At 36.1% G+C, this 21,045-nt stretch overlaps 1 protein-coding gene across 6 annotated transcripts in view; it reads left to right on the forward strand.

Moving 5' to 3' along the window:
- Ddx4 (DEAD-box helicase 4) overlaps positions 1-21,045 on the forward strand; it is a 56,058-nt gene that overhangs the window by 16,146 nt on the left and 18,867 nt on the right. For 3 of the 6 annotated variants that reach the window (XM_028783999.1, XM_028784010.1, XM_028784013.1), the window contains 12 exons: positions 1,361-1,411; positions 6,116-6,175; positions 9,640-9,741; positions 10,622-10,702; positions 11,216-11,257; positions 13,241-13,288; positions 13,383-13,430; positions 13,645-13,787; positions 14,574-14,726; positions 15,158-15,312; positions 19,119-19,248; positions 20,823-20,989. In XM_028783999.1, coding sequence (XP_028639832.1) covers positions 1,361-1,411; positions 6,116-6,175; positions 9,640-9,741; positions 10,622-10,702; positions 11,216-11,257; positions 13,241-13,288; positions 13,383-13,430; positions 13,645-13,787; positions 14,574-14,726; positions 15,158-15,312; positions 19,119-19,248; positions 20,823-20,989 — 1,180 coding nt within the window. The remainder of the gene's footprint in view (positions 1-1,360; positions 1,412-6,115; positions 6,176-9,639; positions 9,742-10,621; positions 10,703-11,215; positions 11,258-13,240; positions 13,289-13,382; positions 13,431-13,644; positions 13,788-14,573; positions 14,727-15,157; positions 15,313-19,118; positions 19,249-20,822; positions 20,990-21,045) is intronic. The other 3 variants (XM_028784001.1, XM_028784016.1, XM_028784015.1) reach the window with 3 other exon arrangements.

Consider the following 21,045-nt stretch of genomic DNA (forward strand, 5'->3'; position numbering starts at 1 on the left):
AGATATAGTCCTTTTCACAAGCAGCTTTGAAGATTGATGTTTAAGTGAAGGTAATAATTTAAAACTTAGGTTTTTGTAGAAATAATATTCTTTTTAGGGATTATGTGTACATGTTGAAAGGAAATAACCTGCTAAAGGATTTTTTTGGTTAATCATACAGTGAATACTTGGATATTTACTTTTATATGAGAACTGTGTATTAAACTTCCATTGTATTTTATTGCTATGAAGACCCTTAAATTTGGTTAATCCTGCAGATGTTCCACAACTTGAGATAACACACACATCATGTATAAATTAAACAACTGCCTAAGTAACTGGATGGTTCTTATAGTAAACAAGTCCAATTGTAACTGACTTCTTTCTAATATAGTTTAGATAATGATTGATAGGCATTCCATATTGACATTCACTTTTGAGGTATGTGTCCCCAAGTATCTTTTCTGTGTGTATGAGAGAGCAGAACAGGCTGAGGTATCTCACTCTGCTGCCCAGGTAGGTATCTAACCCATGAACTCAAGTGATACGCTGTGATTAGCTTCCAAATACCTAGGGCTACAGCCATGCACCACTATACCTAGTTCCTTGAGAATTTTTACACTAAAGAGCATTTTATTAAGAGTCAGCAGTTCTTTGGAGACAGGTCTCTCACTGAATCCAGAGCTTATTGATTTGACCATACTGCCTGGCCATAAGCCCAGGGATCCTCTTGTTCTTGCATCCTCAGTTCAGGAATTATAGACACACACCATGTGTATAACTTTTTCATAGTGGTTCTGAGAATTGAACTCAAGCCCCAGTGCTTACATGGCAGCCACTTTTATCAGTTGATCCCAAATTTATTTATGTTTGATATTTTGAATGGAAAGCAAATAATGGTTATAATAATATAATAATGGTTGTCTTGCTTGTGCATATAAGGGGGAATATAGGGTATTTGAAATAATATAAAATCTAACAAAACATTTTTAAATTTAAAAGAATAGAGCTAATAATCTGATAGAGGCAGAAGTTCTAGTGTATGTAGTTTATATAGAGAGTTTATCTAATTCTGTAGGGTCATCATAACTAGTTATCCCTGAAAGACTCTTAAAACAGATTTTATTTATGTGTATATGCATGCTGTATGTGTTTCTGCACACATCCCATGGAGGTTATCATGGCTGTCAATCCCTTGAAGCTGAAATTACTAGCATTGTAAGTCACATGACATGAGTGAGCTGAACCCTGACCCTTATGATAGAGCACTAAGCACTTAAACTACTGAGCCATCCTTCCAGTCCTGAAAACTGTTTTTTAAACTATAGAGATAAAAAATTCTTTCAGAAATTTGAAGGTTTTTTTTTTATACTTTGTATAGGTTTTTTAAATAACAAGTTTGAAGAAGGTGATAGCTCTGGTTTCTGGAAAGGTAAGTTGTATTTCTACAGCAACTTTAAAAACTTATACTGTTGGAAGCACATGCTAGAGAAACACAGACTGCCAGTCTTACTCTGCTTCTAAGTTACATTATTCTCAGTTTCATAGACCTTAGGCAAGGGTGTAAAGAATTCAGGCACCTTTAATATGGTATTTTTGCAACCTGTCTTAGTTAACTTATAAAGGACAACCTTTGAAAATTGTTATCTGTAGAAACACACACACACACCCTTATACTCAGGTAAGTCTAAGGGGAAAATGATGAGAAAGTGAAACTGTTCAGAGTAAAATCACGTCTAAGGTACTCAAGCTCTCAGGAAGTAGCATAACAGAATGATGTTAGTGGAAGGTCAACTGCTTTATTGAGTCTGATTGACAAGGCTTGTGCAGGGTCTTGGGACTTGTATGTAAAGTGCATCTCTGGTGGTGGTTTTTGTTTGAAAACCACTGGTGTATTGACTCTTCTGACATTGAGTTTCAGAGTTTATTGACTTCTCAGCCCTGGTTACATGCCAGTTTAGTGATAACTAAAGCAAATGATTCACTTTAGGCCAGTGTTTTTACTCTGTAGAGTGGTGGCCATCCATCTTATGGGCTAGCTATTTAGGCTGTCAGTAAAAGAACAGAGCATAATACTATTTGTGGTAGATACTTAATAAATGTCATTTCTTAATTAGTTACTGAGGTTTGATCTTGGGTTGGAGCTCAGTGGTAGCCTGATCTGCACAAGACCCTGAGTTCCATCCCAAGCATTTGGATGAAAGAGAAGAGGGGGCTTGTTTTATTATATACGTTGATTCCCAAAGTCAAAACTAAGACTAAACATAATCTCTAAAACTTTTAGAATTGGGATTGGGTAATTTGTTGGTTTTGAGACATGAGCTTGCACTGTAGCCCAGGATGGCCTTGAACTTGTGGTAGTTCTCCTGCCTCAGCCTTCCTGAGTGCATTACTGGGAGTATGAGCCACCATACCTGGCTTAGGATTGGATTATAATATATCAAATGAGATGGTTTCTGCTTTTAGCCCTGTCCCATTCAAAAGAAAACATATATAAAGGAGAATTAGTGTTCAAGAGGAAAAAAATCTTTTAAAAATTTCTTTAGTTTTGAATACTTTTGTTTTACCCTATTAATTTTTAACCTACTTACTGGATATATTGTATCTTCTCACTACTGTAATAAAAGCAACTTAAGGAAATTTATTCTAAGAAGTCAATAGTCTCTCATGGGGTCCGTGGCAGAGGGAGTGCGACATGGCTGGTGATGTTGCACATGCAGTGAGAGAGGTGGTGGAGATGGGAGGGTGCTGATGGCACCCAGCTCACCTTTCTTTCTCTTTTTCTTCTCTTCGGGGTCCTAGCACATGGGGCAGTGAGAGCCACGTGTGGCATGGGTCGATATTTCTCCCCCCCCATCTCCTCTCTTTCTTTTTGTCTCTTAAGCCTCTCTGGAACCATTCTCAGAGACATGCTCAGAGTTGCGATCTTACATGATTCTAAATCCAGTCAGGTTCACAATGAAACCTAACCATCATAATAATCAAGATAATTTCCATCTAAGCACAAACTTTCTACATTTTCCAGTTGAATCCTTTCTAGCAGTGGGGGATCAAATAACAGCAGGTCATAAATCAAATTTTCATTATGCTAAAGAGTACTTTCTTCAAAATGGATTTTGCTTTTATCTATTTCTGATTTTATTCTTAGTTCCTCTCAAAGATGAAAAATGACATATATGGATCAAGTTCCTTCAGTCCCACAGTTGTGGACAAATCCAGGAATGGTTTTAAGATCACCACAGCAGCTTCTGCTTGCAACACAGCTAGTGTTTTATGGCTCTTTGTCTCACTTGGTATAGTGTAGTCATAAGGACCTGATATTTTGGAGTTGGATGTTTGAAATTTAAGACCCATATCATCCTCATGGTGGTTGTGTTGTCTTAAAAAATGGTATTTAACTTTTTAAAATTGTTTTTCTCTGTTTATAAGATGAGGATTATAGCCACTGGGCAAGGTTTTTCTGAAAGTTAAAGTTAGTACAGCAAAACAACACTGGTGTGATGGTTTCTCTTCTAATCCTAGCTCTGGGGACACTTAAGAGGATCAGGCCAAGTGTGTGTCTCATCCCTTTAATCCCAGCACTTAGGAGGCAGCAGTAGGTGGCTCTTTGTTCATTTGAGGCCAACCTGGTCCACATAGAGAGTTCTAGGACAGTTTAGCCTATAAAGAGAGACTCTGTCTTAAAGAACAAAACACAACACAACAAATAGGAATAATCCTTGTGCCTAGGAATTTAAGACCATCCTGGCAAATACAGTCAGACTGTTTCTGACAGATAGGAAGGAAGGCAGAAAGGAGAAAGTGTGCTAATGAGCTATCCCTTTAGAACAGTTCCAGGCCGCATAGGTTATACATGGCATTGCTTCTGTACTATGCAATTATTGGGTTGTAACTATTTAATTTTACTTAATTTTCATTTGTGCTCTCTTTATCTTCTAGATACACAAAGATAACTTTATTTTAAACTTACTTCTCAAATGGTTAGATTCACAAGAAGTTAGAATATAGCATAGAATTGGTTTTCATCCAAGTTTGCCTAATGCCATCATTCTATTACTTGAAATGACAAAAAGACATACATGTCCTAAACTGATTTATAGGATATTTTTTCTTAAAGCAGTATGTGTTAGCTCTCACCTCTTTATCTCAGAGTAGTCTTCTTTCTAAAAGCACTTTCTTTTTTCAATAGTCTTTCTTAAATCTTCTTTTCAAGAAAGTTGTGTTAGATTGCTGGCCTGGATCTGCTTTTAGCCTCTGGGTACCCAGGCATCGTTGTTCCCTGGGGCTGGACTGGAAGGAATGAACCTTTGCTGGGCTTAGGTGGGTTAGAGGGACTTGGTCTATGTGGGTGCAGAAGAAATGACCTTTTCCACAGACAGTTTTTAGTGAAATAGCTCTTTTTATTTGGGGGTAAATAAGGATTATATAAACCTTGGGGAGTGGTAGGGGTTTTTGAGGTTAGTGTGTATCATTGACTGGGGCTGAGGGGTTGGGAATGCTTCATTTGCATGAAGAGGAAATCCACATGCTAGCTGGACATGTCCTTACAGGGAGAGGAAGTTTTAACCTGTGAACTGGCCACCAGGCTGTGTTACTACCCTCAAGAATGGTGGCAGTGGGGGGTGTAAGGCTTATGTGTGCTGGGACATGCTGGTACAGAGCAAGGACAAGCAGTGTTATTCCTGCTAGTCTTAAGGTGAGATTTTTGGGGTTTGAACAAGTCTTGACATCAGTCTTGCTCTGGACTGGCTCTTCCAGTTGCATAATTTTCAGGCCCTACATTAGATGACTCTTTTTCAGAATACATGTGACTGCATCCAGGGTCCTCATCCTCTCTCAGTCCATAAAGAGCAAATAAGCTACTTATTTGCAGATGCACAGTTGAGAAAGAGAGACGTGGAAGGTTTCTGTGACAACCTTACCTTTACCTCAAGCCTTCCTCTACCCCCCCTCCAAATATTAACAGCCTAGACAGGAAGCCATCACAGAGAACTCTTAAATCCTGTGATAGGATGCTGGGGTTTCACCCTCTATAGGGGGCAGGGCCCTGAGAGCTTGATCATGCCCCAGTGAATACATAGATAACACAAATTGGACTTTTGTTTTTGCTGGGTAAAAAGGGTGTGGGGGAGGACAGGGAAGCTAATGTGATGCAAATGTGATATGGGTATATGATATGAAATACCCAAAGAAGCAATAAATATATTACAAAAAATATGCTGATTATTAAAGCTCAAATAGTCAAGGAGAGGCTTTCAGCTAGGTATCAGGATGATGTTTTGAAAAATATAAAACAAAACATCAATTAGACAGGTACTTCTGTGTAGGAGTTTAGATGATAGCCCATTAACTGTTTGGTCACTTGACTTTCTGTTTGTTTAAAGTTCTTGAATACTAGACATCAGTGTCATGTGCTAGGTACCTTGAGGCTATCTCTGTATTTCCCTAATACACTGTTTTAAAACTTTCAGAGATCTTCGAGTTAGATTAATAATAGAAAATGTTTAAAGTTTAAAAAATTGCAATCCCTGTTACCACTCAGCACTCAGAGGGTAACTCTGGAATGGAGCTTAGGCATTTATTTTCCCCCAGTTCACTTGAGTATCCATCAGTGTTGTGGTTGATCCTCACATCACTGTCCAGAGAAGCCCTAAAAGTGTAGTTGTACTGTCATTAAAACAGAGAAGCCACTGAGTAATTGAGTTATTTAATTAGGAAAAATGAGAAAAAGTTTGCATGGATGTAAGAAAGCACCACTGTCTAGTATTGCTAAGAATGGTAAATTACAGGAAAAGAAATGACATTTTAATAGAACAGCCACGTGTCTCTAATAGCCTATGAATGCTTTTCTGAACCATTTGGTTACTTGATGTTCTTCTTTTTGCATTGTTTTAATCTAGCTTTTAGTGAGCAAATAATGGGTGCTCAATCATTTACTTTGCATTGAATATTGATATACTAGATATACTGTATAGAGAATTTACTCTGAGCAATGGTTTTTATGTTCCCAGTAAAATTATTTTAAGAATCAATGTTTATATTCAACTTGAAAACTATTCTTGTTACAGTTCTGTTCTTAGCTCTTATGTCATTAAAGTTACCTAGATGCTATTCACACCTTATGTTTCTATTGAAGAGTCTAGTAATGACTGTGAAGATAATCAGACTCGGAGCAGAGGTTTTTCCAAGCGAGGCGGTAAGGACAATGCTTTGAACAATTTGTTTATAAGACAAAGCTGACTTTAGAAGGGCCAAAAGAAAAGTAATGAAAACTTTAAGAAAAATATGTGGCTATATGCTTCTTGCTCCCAATACATGAGCAACTGTTTGTACCTCCACTTCTTCAGTTCTAATGCCATGGAGACTTGTTTGCCCCAGGGATCTCAAGAATGCCATAATTTACAAAAGAGGGATTTTTGGTGTCTTGATCAATCACAATTTAGATAACTGAGAATGTATTTGTCTCTGAAAAGGGTCATTAGACATTTGGAAGAGGCAAGAAATTACGTTTCTTGTTCAGATCTCATGATAATTCACTACACTTTGTTAGTTCTACCTGTAACAAATGTGAGGTGACGTGGCATAGCAGTTATCATTCATATTCCATGAATATATAGGGAGACATGTTAAAACAGCAGCAGTAATACTTTCAAAAAAAGAAAAACACCCAGTGACTTTAGGATAGACTGAGTGCTCCTCCGTGCCCATCTGTGATAAAGCTTTTCTGTGGGGAACTCCGTGATGGTATGACTTGGGAGAATCCCTCCTTTTACCTTTAAGATAGTTAGCTGACTGACGGAGCAGCAGACTCTTCCTCCCTCTCTAGCAAAGCTATGACTCAATTTCAGATTGAAGAAAAGTCTGCTTCCTAAGACTTATAATTTTGCAAAGATGTGATAGTGGGGAAACATGAAATTAAGTGAGTCTTTTAGAACTGCTTGTTTTAAAAAAACCAGTGCTAGTCATCAAACACAGGGCCACTTGTGCCCTCAGGGTTCAGCATCTCTAGCCCTGTTGCTTTTCCCCGTTTCTTACAACCAGTTTTTTTTTTTTTGACACCAACTATGTGGAAAGGTGGTTATATTTTAAATACTCTGTTTTCTGGAGAATGGTGAATGTCTGTGTTGTGTTACCTTTAAGTCAGATTAACTTATATTTCTTCTTAGTCTTCGTCTTCTTCCTCCTCTTCCTTCTTCCTTCCTTTCCTCCTGCTCCTCCTCTATTTATTTATTTATTTATTTATTTATTTATTTATTTATTTATTTATTGAGTCAGGGTTTCTCTGTGTAGCCCTGGCTATCCTAGACTTCGCTCTGTAGACCAGGCTGGGCTTGAAATCACAGAGATCCACCTGCCTCTGCCTCCTTAGTGCTTGGTTTAAAGGCACATACTGGCACACCTGGCTAAAAGTTGTTTTAAGTAAAATTAAAGGATAATTAGAGAAAGGACAAAATAAAGTTTGTTTTATTAATGTTTAGATACATACATATGCTATAATTAAATAAAAAGAGGCCATAATTTTGAGAAAGAGCAAGGACAAGGGTACACAGGAAAGACTGGCATGAGGAAGGGGAATGGGAAAAATGATACAATTCAATTAAAAACAGTTTAGCCCCAACCTCCCACCCCCACCCCATGGCCAAAACATCTGCTGAAATACCAGATTCTAAAGAAATCAAGTTTTACATGGAAAGTATTTTTTGCATTTTGAATTTGGAAATAATTTATCTTTAAAAAGCATTTCTCCAGATGTTCATGAATTAACTAGAACACTAAAGGAGAACAAAAAAAAAACTGTTTAAAAAAATCGAAGAAAAAAAACTCACCCAAACCACCATAAGGTGGTAGAATTAAAAATTCATGTACTGGTAATCATAACATTGGTAGATATATTCATTGATGAAGTGAAAAAGAGAATTATCCCAAACTTATATAATTGATACAGAGATGGGAAACAAAATATAACTAGGAATGAACATATTATAAGGGAAAAATTTGTGAATCCTAGTTTTAGTTCCATTTCCCTCAGAAAGTAGGAGTGAGCAAACCAGAGACCACTAAGAATGTAGCTTTTTGTATACCAGCTAGCAAGCTTCAGGTGACATTTCTCTTTATTTCTCATAGATCCTAAAATTATAAACTAGATGCTTTTTTCATCACACATTGAAATTGCATACAGATTGATTATTTAGTAAGACCAGAAGAAACTCAGAAATTATGCTATAGACTTTGTGTCATAGACAGTTTCTCCTATTAAATAAAATATAATATAAAAGAAAAAACTGAATCAGCAATAGATATCTAACCTTTGTGGTTTGAAAACTGATGTTTCTTCAATTTATAGTTTATAGTCAAAATGTGAAGGAAGCATTTATTACCCAGTAACAATAGAAGTAGTTCATGATGTGTGGGGTACAGCTAGTTTATTTGGTGAGTTCCTTAAGGGAGACAAGACAGTAGAAAGAAGGTAAGACAATAATAGATACAGATAAACTGGAGCGCCTGAGAGAGTGCGGCTCCTCGGCAGAATTACACACAACCCTCAAGTCTGTGCACATAGATGATAATAAAATAAGCGCAGGCCAGTACAAGGCAGTGTTGGTTGGGTCAGTGAGGGAAAGAGGTGATTGAGAGAAACAAGGCCCAAACAAACCAACAAACCAACCCATGGACACAGTTGTATTAATTGTAAGCTGAATGGGAGGTCCACTGGGGCTTTATTATGTTTTAAATCTATACATATGTTTTATATCTTATTTGATGATGTTTATGAAAATAGTTTCTGCTTAGAAAAAGAGAAGTTCAAGAGATGTTTTCTAAAAAAGCGAGAAAGTTGGTAGACTTTTTTAAAAAACACAAATAATTTAGAATTATTAAATGGGAATAACAATAACAAACTGTTGACAGATTAAGGATTAGGTTAGTTAATAGAAACGTAAGTTTGAATTTTCTTTGATTCGTCTTGGTGGTGCTGAGGATAAAGCTCAGCTTCTATCACGTGCTCGGCAAGAGTTCTGCAACTGAGCCACGCCTCCATCCCATGAATGAACTCTTAATTAATAGTTGTGTCTTATTGTATAATCAGGATTTTAAAATATACATAACCTATTGTCAATACTTCAAATATATAGGATTTTGATTTTAGTAGTCATTGTGGTGTTATAAATAGAAAATGCATAAACTAAACATTATTTTCTATGTATTTGGCATTTGGTTTGAAAGTGATCTACCTTTGCATTAAAGGAAGTCAAACTTCACTTGTCATTTGTAACAGGAAGTGAGACTTTACATGTGCCTGATTCCTGTGCTTTTGTTAAAGTATCTTATTTTTTATAGGGGGCAAATATAAGCTTGGATTTATTTAATCCCTAGTACATAGTAGAAATCCAGCTAATGATGTAGTTGTGACAACTTACTGTGCTATTCAAGCAACATGCTGCTTTTACTCAGTTTTGAGACTTCAAGCAATGCCCTTTTTTTGCAATATCTTTGTCAGTAAAGAAGAATAATTTATAGGTCAGTTGTGACTTTTGAAAAGTTAACTGTTGGTTCTTTAGTTAAGATTAAAGCTACTTAAATAATACAGATGTTAAATTCCATGACCCTGTCTCCAGGATCCCTTTGTTGTTATTTGTGCTGTTCTTGTGTGTTTTGATATAGGCTATCAAGATGGAAACGATACAGAAGCTTCAGGTCCATTCAGAAGAGGTGGAAGAGGTAGTTTCCGAGGTTGCCGTGGAGGATTTGGTCTAGGAAGACCAAGTTAGTAGTGGATTGCATAAGATGTGCTTTATTTGTTGGAAATTATTTTTTAAACCCCTGTGTACAAAGTTATTATATGAATATTTTAGTAGAGTAGCAGACACAAGTTACCACTCCATATCATGTATCATTATTTTCAGAAACATGGCTAACTATTAAGTTGGACCACTGATTTCAGGAGTTTGTGTTACCAAGTCTCTATAAAGCATTATGTATTACTAAGTGTTTGGAGGCTGTAAACTGTGACTGAACTTATAAATGAGTGGTCTTCTATATGGCTCTCCCCTTCATACATTCTTTCCCCAACATGGCTTTCTACTTTAAAGTCCAATAGCCAACATTTTCTAGAAAGAAAGTATTTTTCATAAATCACATAGAATATATATGTCTCTCAGTAGTGGCTTTGGAAATGAATGACATTGATAAATTCTTAGTACTCATTAAACAAATGTATAAAATGGAATAAATTGCCCTTTATTTAAAACAAAACGTAAAGGCCTCTGAAGGGCAGGGCTGACAGTGTTAGATCACAGCAGGAGCAGGGGCAGGGATAATGTTTTGTTGAACAGGCTGTGAGACAATGTAGTGTGGTCTTTGCACAGTAAAAGTCCCATTTTTGGGAGGAGACTTTTGTTTCTGGATAACATTGACCCTAACTTATTTATAAAATAATATTAATTTTTGAGGAAGTTATTTGTAACTCAAGTGTATAATTTGTAAAGAAATCTTTTCTGTGACACTTAAAAAATATACATTGTGATTCTTGTTATACTATTTTACACATCTTTTAACCTGTAATATCATGCTTGGACATTCTGCTAAATGACTGTAAAATGTTGTTAAAAGTAACACAGTCAAATTCTGTTTCTTTCACATAAAGATAGTGAATATGACCAAGATCAGGGGACACAGCGTGGTGGTGGCCTTTTTGGTTCTAGGAAACCAGCAGTAAGTGATTCAGGTGAGAAATAAAACTGTTACTGAGCATTGATACTCATATTTGTTTTGGGGCTTTTAGCAAGAGGGTATGTTTAAGTATATCTCAAGGCTAGCTCACAGTCTCCCCTGAATTTTAGTTATGCAGGCAAAAATACGTGTGCAGTTTTTCCTCCCTTAGAAAATTGATGCACAATGAATTATCTTTTCTGAGTAGGCTGACAGTGATGGGAGCAGATACTTTTAATTGGAAGAAGGAAAGTAAGGCTTGCATTGGTTTCAAAGAAAGTTTGTGAGGTATAGGGGAAAATGATATGTATGATTTGAGGGGAAATACAAAAAAATTACAAGTGAATTACAAGTGAAAATGCCTTAAAAAGGAGTAAGGTTTAAATGAGTTTTACAAAATTAAAAAAAATATCCAAGGGACTAGGAATCTCATTGCATGACTGTTGAATACAGTTGTCCTTGTGTGTCTGAGGGGAAGGAGAGCCGGGAAGCATTTTCCTCTAATGTGTTGCAGTGCAATGTCTTACAGGCAATGGTGACACTTACCAAAGTAGAAGTGGCAGTGGCCGAGGTGAGTTCTTACTTGACTGACTTCCATCAGCTTACATTTATTGTAATCTAAGTCTGTTTTCTTTAGGATAGAGGTCATTGTCATTGTTTCTGCATACCTGATAACTGTGAACTTTACATGGCCTGTTTGAGTTCCTTAATACGTTTTCAGGTTATTTTCTTTCTGGTCTAGCAGTTCTATTGTAAGACTCGTAAATGATAGGAGCGTTTGTAAACACATGCACAAGGATGCTCACTGAGTCCTCTTTATGTTAGGAAACCTGAAAATCACCTCAAGTTAATCAGTCAATATTTAGTATAACCACAAATGGGATATTGTCCAGATATTAAATATTGAGAAATTTGTACAAATTATTAAAATCCTCCTTTCCTTTCATAATCTAAGAATAAAGGAAAGATAATAATAAATGTGACTTTTTTACTCTCAAAAAGGTTTTCCCCAAAGCATAAATATTTAAGTATTGTATGAAACTTAAAATACTTTGCAGATTAGTAGATCAATAAAGATTATTTGATTTTTAGTAAATAGTTACTCTGAAAGCATTCAAAGTAGTGAAGTTGCTGCCTTCTTACGTTTTCCAATATTGAACAAAAAAGTTTGTTAAAATCCGTTTAAATCACAGACGTTTGTAGCTTGTCTGAAGGAGAATTGGATATATTGAAGAGTTGTAGAAACCTATGGGGACTTTTGAAGTGTGATTCTAAGCAGTTTGTAATATAAGTTGGCCATGGGTCAGTGAGGACAAAGGGATAAAAGACAGGGAGTTGAAAGGTGGTCCATTTAAATGTCAGTTGACAAGATCCATAATCAGCTGGGTACCAGGCTTGTGTGTGAGCGATTTTCAGGACCAGGTTAGTTGAGCTGTGAAGAAGACTCAACTGAATGTGGGCAGTGCAGTTCCACACTAGGATCCTGGACCAAGTGAAAAAGCAAGGAAGCCGAGCACTCTCTGAGTACTCTCTGCTCTCCACTTCCTCACTGCTGACGCAGTGTGACTATCTCCTCAAACTCCTGCTGCCTTGACGTCTTTGCAGTGATGGACTGTACCTAAAACTGAGCCAAAATTAATTCTCGCCAAATTCAGCTGTCTTTTTTTCACATCAGTAAGAACGGAACCAAGGCTCTGCATTACTTACTCTAGTCAGGTGGATTGCTAAACTAGCTTAAGTGTCTGCTGAGAGCTTGGAATTGGAAAAGATTGCCATTCTTTTAATTGATAAGAGTAAACCATTGTGCCTGAATTGTTTGTATAATATATACGATATATTTATGCTGAATGCTGCCCTTTTCTGTGAGGGTCTTGGATTTTATGCTATATACTAGCCACAAGGTACAGAAGTTACCAGCTTTCAAGTGAAAATTCTGGATGAGTTTCTGAAGTGCTCTGGTAAATAATTGTGTTGTCAAACCTCTAACACATTTAGAGACTACTGGGAAACTTGACTTATGTCCCTCCTTTCTTGGTTGAGTATGTTCCTTAGTAATTTGCTTTAGTACGTCATAGCTATGACTATGGCCACAATCTGGGTGCTCCTTGCAGAATCATTGATGCTGAAGAGTGGTGTTAGGCACTTCCCAACACAGTTTTAGTTTCTTTTAGAAAATTATTCCCTTGCTATTTAGGGAAAAGACCTCATAGCTTAAGGAAAGACAGTAGTACATCTGTAATCTAAATAAAACCATCATGTTGATTATTAAACAACCTTAAAATGTGTAAGATTCTCTCTGTCTACCTTTCTTCTCATCTTACGTCTCTCCTCTCCCCTCTTCTCATGTTGGGAATCAGCAAACCCAGAGACTTGTGTACATTAAATTACACTTAGCACTGGGATTTGCCTGCAGCCTCTAACTATCTCAAACACCCCTTGTAAGCAGTGACTTTAAAGATGCTTTCTGTTTTAAGAAATGTCCTCTTCGAAGACAGTGAGAGTGGAGACATGCACAGCTTTGTGTCATATTTATCACTCTGAATTTCTTTAATAGGTGGTTACAAAGGTTTAAATGAAGAAGTAGTAACAGGCTCTGGAAAGAGTAAGTTTTATTTTGGAAAAAGGTTTTGATCTTTATAGTACTATTATTTTATTCCTCAATTAATATTTATCTTTTTGGTTTTATCCCCTTTAAGATTCTTGGAAGTCAGAAGCCGAAGGAGGCGAAAGCAGTGATATTCAAGGTACATTGGCGTTTGCATTATCTATTTGAATATGTGCTGCATTTCTCTAAAGTTAAAAATATTTAATACTGTAGTTAAATGAAACACATTTGCACAATGAAAATCTTAGTAGTGATTTCAACAGTTATTTTCTATTTGATTTTTGTCCGTTTTTGTTATTTTCTCTTATTTGTACTTCTAGTTTGTAAATTATATTTTTCATTTATATTCCAAGGTCCAAAAGTGACATACATACCCCCTCCTCCACCAGAGGATGAGGACTCCATCTTTGCACATTATCAGACAGGCATAAACTTTGATAAATATGACACCATACTTGTTGAAGTATCTGGACATGATGCACCACCAGCAATTTTGGTCAGTCTATTATTTCTATATTGATATAAATATATGGTATGATGAAATTATATCAGTGTTAAAGTTACCTTTTCATGCCTAGGATCCTTGATTGAAAACTGAGAGGCGTTGCTTACCATTTTCAGTAGGATTGCTGTATCAAAAGAGAAAGTGCTGGAACTCAACTCTGCTCTCCATACCATATTAAGACTTTTGTTTAAATTTACTGAAAAGGCTGCTTTTTCTAGATACTCAAAATGTTCACATCCTAATTATGTGAGAAAAGTAGGTCTTAGGATATGGATTTTATGTGTTTCGCCTGCATGCGTTGCATGACTGCCTGGTGGCTGCGGTAGCCAGAAGATGGCATCAGAACCCCTAGAACTGAAGTTACAGATGGTTGTAATCCTAAGTGTGGATTCTGAGAATTGAACTCATATCCTTGGGAAGAGCAGCCAGTGCTCTTACTGCTGAGATATCTCTGCAGCCATGGGAATGGATTTTTGTATGGAGAATAGCAGAAATCTTCTATTAATAATTATCTTCACAGTAAGCCTTTGCTACTTATCAGAGCTTTTTGTATCTCAATAGGGTTTAAGAGGGCAGAAAAAAAGTATTTACAAGGAATATTTATGGGAAATACTTTTACCATGTCATGGAAATACATTTTTATTTATTTATAGTGGGTTATATTGCCTTGTAAAGTGGATCAAAGTTTAAAGCTCTCGTATATGGAGTCTGTTTAGGAAATGATGAGCATGATGTATGCACTTTATCATTTCATCATTGACTTCTTTTCCTGTTTAGACTTTTGAAGAAGCTAATCTATGTCAGACACTAAGTAACAACATTGCTAAAGCTGGCTATACTAAGCTTACTCCTGTGCAGAAGTACAGCATTCCCATTGTATTAGCAGGACGAGATTTGATGGCTTGTGCTCAAACAGGGTCTGGGAAGACTGTAAGTCATCTTTCCAAATAGACTAGCCCTCTGTCAAACTGTTTATTGTTGGGTTTTGTTTGTGTTTTACTTTGGTGTTTCCTAAGTAGCTTGAATCTATTACACTCATTAAAAGAACTGTAGATAATCATAAGTATTCAGTCTTCTCATTTCTGGTTTTCTTGGTGTTTATGTTGTCATTGTCCAGGATACATAAATAATGCTTATTTTCTTAAAAAACTGTTGTGTTGAGCTAGATTAATTTTATCAAACATGTTATGTTGTATAACATGATTATGAAGACCTAGTTAACTCCTTGCAATAAAAGTTAATGCCAAGTTCATATCATAAACCTACCAGGAAGAAGGAAGGGGTCTTAAGGCTATAAAGTAAAACTAGCTTTTGGCAGGTACAAAAATGCTAAGTTGTAAATCGATCAATTTAACTTCCAGGCAGCTTTTCTCTTGCCTATTTTGGCTCATATGATGCGGGATGGAATAACTGCCAGTCGCTTTAAAGAGCTTCAGGAACCAGAGTGTATTATTGTAGCACCAACTCGAGAATTGATCAACCAAATTTATTTGGAAGCCAGAAAATTTTCTTTTGGGTAAGTATATATGGAATGCCACTCATAAAATAGTTCTTAGAGGGCTCTCTCAATTATTTGAGAACTCTGTAATAATATACTCATACAAATTTTAGTATAACTGAATGAACTGTATTTTCTTATAATCTTGTTTATAGACTATATTTTTAGAAGAAACAAAATTAGATAGCATGAAGAAATGAGAAAATATTACAAATACCTGTGTTCTGTAGCTTGCCTTTTCTGATATCAAGGATTGACTAAAGCCCCTTGCATGTGCTAGGCAGGTACTGTATCAGTAAGCTCCACTACTGTTGAAATTTTGAGATGGGATCTTACTAAGCTGCCAAGCCTAGTTTCAAATTGAAATTCTCCCTTAGTTTCTCAAGTAGCCAGATTATAGGTTTCTGGCACCATACTTGGTTTTTTTAGTAGCAAATATTGTTAAATACGTTATTTTTGCCTTTATTTATGAATATTTATTTGTGTGTGTGTGTGTGTGTGTGTGTGTGTGTGTGTGTGTACACGCACATGGAAATCAGAGGACAACTTGGAAGTGTCTATTCTCTCTCCTTTGACTGTGTGGGTTCCAAAGATGAAATCCAGAACATCAGACTTAGAGGCAAATGCCTTTACCTGCTGAGCCATCTCACTGACCCTTCTGGTAGTTTATAATGCATGTTTAAATTGGGTTGGAGCAGCTGGAAAGATAACTCAGGTTAAAAGCGCCTTCTGCTTTTGCAGAACACCAGGTTTTGTTCTCAGCACACACATGTGGCTCACACTGCCTCTTAATTCCAATTCTAGGGGGTCTAACTGCTTCTTCTGACCTCCACTGGGACTATACACACACACACATGTAGTCCACATGTATACTGCAAGCATACACATATACACATAAATAAGTACATTTAAAAAATACTTTTAACAAGCTTACAAAATTAAGAGTACTTTTATACAATCAAATTTAATTTTAATAACTTTAAGTTTGTTTGTGTATATATGTATTTAATTTTAAAGCATTTGATTTCTTTGGACTCTTGTAAGTAAAAGCATACTTAATGTTTTGCTGTGTAAAGATTTTATGAGGGACGGAGAAAGATGGCTTAGTTGGTGAAAGTGTTTGTTTTGTGAACATGAGGATCTGAGTGATCTGAGTTCAATCCCTAGTTTCCATGTAAAGCTGAGTGCAACAGTGTGCATCTGTTAATTCCAGTGCTGGAGGGTAGGATTGAGACAAGCAAGGCCCAGGGGCTTGTTGGCAGCCAGCCTAGCTGAGCTGGTGAACTTCAGGTTCAGTGAGAAATCCTGTCCAAAAACTAAGGGAGAGCAACAGGAAAACAAGTGTTACACAGCTAGCTGTACCAGCAAGCCTAGGTCAGCCTCCGTCACTGTCCTTCAAGTCCTATTTATACCCTCCAAACATCACGTGCTTCAGCATATGCATATCTGTCTCAGCTGACATCGCTCTGCCAATCAGCCTGAGTCCGTGGAAGTGCAAGAAACTGCAGCACACCACCAGAAGGTTTTTGGTGTTTCTCTCTATGGCATCCCAACAAATGCAGCTCAACTACACAATGTGAGGCAGACCAATACATGCGTGTTAGCAAAGAATCCTTCATCACCTGTCCTTTCACATGCTTGCTTTAGCAGAACATCCTTTCTCCTGTGTCTGCTTCAGCTAAAAATTACTTCATAAGTCTGCCTTAGTCTTTCACCTGTGTCCACTTTAGAAAACACTCCTTCATGTGTTTGCCCTAGGAAAACACCATCAAACCAACCTTTCAAAGAACCCTTAAGTTTTCACTTCGTATCCCCCTTTCTGTTTAAGTCCTTTTCTCTAACATTAACAATCAATACACAATAGAACCATGACATTTTCAATAAATGGCTTATGCACACTAGTCAAACAATAGTATAACAAAACAACCTTAAATTTCTATCAATATACAATAAACAAAAAACCCTAAATATCTATCAATATATAATAATTCAATCCATACAACTTAAATTTCTATCAATATATAGTAATTAAAGAAAAAAAACCTTAAACAAGCTTAAATTTCTGTCAATATACAATCATTAAAAACTTAAATTTCTATCAATATATAATAAAACAAAAATTTAAATTTCTTTCAATATACAATAATTAAACAAAAACTTACATTTTAGTCTGAAAAAAAAAACTATCTGTAGTATCTGCTGCCCAGTCTTTGGGTTTATCCAGTCTCTGTGTTGTCTGTTGTTTGGACCCTGAGGGAAAAAAAGGTTAGTCTGAGAAAAGCTAGCTATAGCATTTATTGCCCAGTCTCTGTTTATCCCGTGTCTGTATTGTCTAGCTATAGCATTTATTGCCCAGTCTTTGTATTGTCTGTCCAGCCTATGTGTTGTCCATCTCTTTGTGATAAATCACTTGGGCTATCCCTTTGGAAGTTGATCTGTATGCTTTTTTTTTTTTTAAAGAAATCAGGAATTGAGACAATCTGAATTGTTTGGGCTAATTGCTTTGTGTAGACACTCATGTCTCAAGTGATAAGAGGTTTTCCTTGGTCAAATCTGATTTTTATAAGTTTTGTTGCTATTCATAGTTTTTCATTCCCTGTAGATACATAAGCATAACCATATCCCCATCTTAAAACTATTGCAGATTTCCATTCTAATGTCAGCACATCCTTATAGTATATTGGTTGGCCTAGCTCCTCAGTTTTTCCAGTAACCAGTGTCTCTCAGCTGCTGCTGTTCCTTTTTCACCAACATTAAGAAAACAGAGTTAACAAAACATTATTTAGTCTGTTCCTGGGCTTTTTTATTCTCTTTTTTGTTTAATAAGCATCTCTTTTAAGGTATAGTTACCGCTTTCTATAATTTCGTGTCTTGTGGGTTGTGTGGTATACCAGTAACAGGATCCCATTCCAGATGGTTACAAGCTACCCTGTGGTTGTTAGGAATTGAACTCAGGACCTCTGAGAGAGCATTCAGTACTCTTAACTGCTAAGCTATCTCTCGAGCTGCAGTAGAGCTACATTTTGAGTGCTTAGCTTTTCATGATTTTTCAATCGGTTACCAACAGTTTATCCACTTCAATTTTATTGTTTTTTAGTGCTTATTGTTTATAAACCACTAGCCTTTTATTTTTATAAAATTTAAAATTATTATTAAAATGTCTTTAATGTCAAACCTTATAATTCTTCTGCAAAACTTAGGTATAATTCCTTAGATTAGTACTATGTTGGTATCTGATGGAGATCCTTGGACCCATGAAGGCTGGACGCCATCTGTGGAGGAATTTGAGGGTGGGGAGATGGGGGGGTATGTAGGGGCACATCTGCAGAGAAGCAGGGGGAGGGGCGATGTGATAGGGGGTTCCTGGGGAGGGGAATGGAGTAAGGGGATAACATCTGGAATGTAAATAAAATATCCAATAAAAAAAAAAAGAGAAGAATAAAGAAAAGAAGAGAGACATTTTCAAAGACAAAAAGCATGCGTGGTAAATTTAGATGATAATGTCTGTACCCAGAGATGAATAGACAGCATTTGGATGGTGGCACTGACCAGGAAGCTTCCTCCCTGCTTGCCCGCTATCATAGTACTAGAGAATTTGTAATTCCTCTGTGTGAGTTGGTGACTGGGGAGGAAGGATTATAGTGGTACTTGAGACAGATTGAGTCTTTTCCTATTTCCTTTACTTGCTTTTTGACATTATGAACTTCTCCTTTTCAACAGAATTTAACATTTTTTAGATGTTTTTTCTTTATGGATCTTGTTTCATAAAGTGACAAATGAATAATTTCCAAATAACTGGAAAGAGACATTTCTCTTCTCTATAGGACTTGTGTAAGAGCTGTTGTCATATATGGAGGAACCCAGTTTGGGCATTCAATTCGACAGATAGTACAAGGGTGTAATATATTATGTGCTACTCCAGGGAGGCTGATGGATATCATAGGCAAAGAAAAGGTAAGCCTTAAACACAACAGGTCATTAGCCTGATGGGTGTTTTGGGGAGAGGAAAGGAGTGATGAGAGATGTATCTATGTTTTGGTTCTAGCAAGTGCTTTGAGTTAATTTTCATAATTGTCAAGATAATCTCTCATAGCATTTTCCATATTAGACTTGGGGAAACAAAGTGAGATTAACAATTTATTCAAAAAGTCTTTAGTTAGCTCTAGTCAATGAGTTAGGGCTAGAATCTGTATCTGATTTCAGTAATATTTTATTACATGGAAGAAAATACAATGAATATTGTTACATAGTTTCATATACATTTTGGTGAAATAGTTTTTCCTAACACACATTCTTTGGGACATCAATATCTTTGTCTTTTATTAAACCATGCAAATGGTAATTATGTGAGTTGTTAATTTTCTAAGTCTTTTAAGAAGAGGTTTTATTTACTTGGGAATCTTATACCCAATTATTACAACTCTTAATTCTTTTAAGTTCATGTTAATGAACTGGAATTGATTATTTTGCATCCTATAAAGGAGATACTTAAAACACTTGCTGGTAAATGTACCTTTACAGTTATATTTATTAAAAGTTGCTAGAGAAACCAGTGTGAGATTTTTATTAACCATCTTTGTAGTAGTATCAAAGTCACTTGTAGTTCCAGGACAGCCATAGCTACATAGTGAGACCCAGTCTCAAAAAAGAAAAAAGTTAATCTATTTTCAATATTTCATGGTATTAGATTTTATTTTCTTACATTGAAGTTGGATTTTATCATGATTTTTATCAAGATTAGATAGTATGGATACATGCTATCTACTACAAGTTAATTATTAGCCATATGTTACTACATATATTTTAAAATAAATTTAGTTTCACAGTTATTCAAACTATATGTTTCAAACTAATAATTACTGTAATTACTTGAATGTTTCTGTAATTATTTGAATGTTCTGTTATCTCCAGTGCTAATAGGTTAGACATTGGAGATAATAGAACATTCAAGTAATTACAGAAAGTTCTAGTATAAAGTATTACTGTAGATATTTTAGGTTCTATTAAACTTTATTCATAACACATTTTATATATTAGTAAAAGTTTAGATCAGCTGTATTCTGATTATCTATGATGAGACCAACAATTCTCATTATTGTATGCCTGAATTACTGTGCATTAGATAGGTAAACACCATGACCAAAACCAACTTGGGTATCACAGTCTATCACTGAAGGAAATTAGGGCAAGAACTCAAGGTATAGCAGGAATGTGGAGGTCATGGAGGAGTTTTGCTTCCTTATAATAACCCAGGACTTAAAGACCAGAGGAGGTACCATACACTGTGAGCTGGGCCCTTCCACATAAATCATTAAATCAAGAAAATGCCCCACAGGCCAGTTTGATGAAGGTATGTTTTTCAAGTGAGGTTTCCTTCCCATATGATTCTAGCCTTTGTCAAGTTGATATGAAGCTAGCCAGCATAACCCCTAAGAGTACTTTTTAAAAGTTGAAACTGTGGAGCATATTTTAGCTTAATGTAAACAAGTATGTATGTTCTGTTTTTGTCTTTGAAAATATCCTTAAAGATTGGTCTCAAACAAGTCAAGTACTTAGTTTTGGATGAAGCTGATCGAATGTTGGATATGGGTTTTGGCCCAGAGATGAAGAAGTTAATTTCTTGTCCAGGAATGCCATCAAAGGAACAACGCCAAACCCTTTTATTCAGTGCGACTTTTCCAGAAGAAATCCAGAGGTAAATATCTTTCTTCTCAAAACCAAAAGTGTGAATGGTAGGTAGTGTGTGTCTTT

This window comes from Grammomys surdaster, unplaced genomic scaffold (genome assembly GCF_004785775.1).
Source record: "Grammomys surdaster isolate TR1022 unplaced genomic scaffold, NIH_TR_1.0 99, whole genome shotgun sequence".
Taxonomy (NCBI): Eukaryota; Metazoa; Chordata; class Mammalia; order Rodentia; family Muridae; genus Grammomys; species Grammomys surdaster.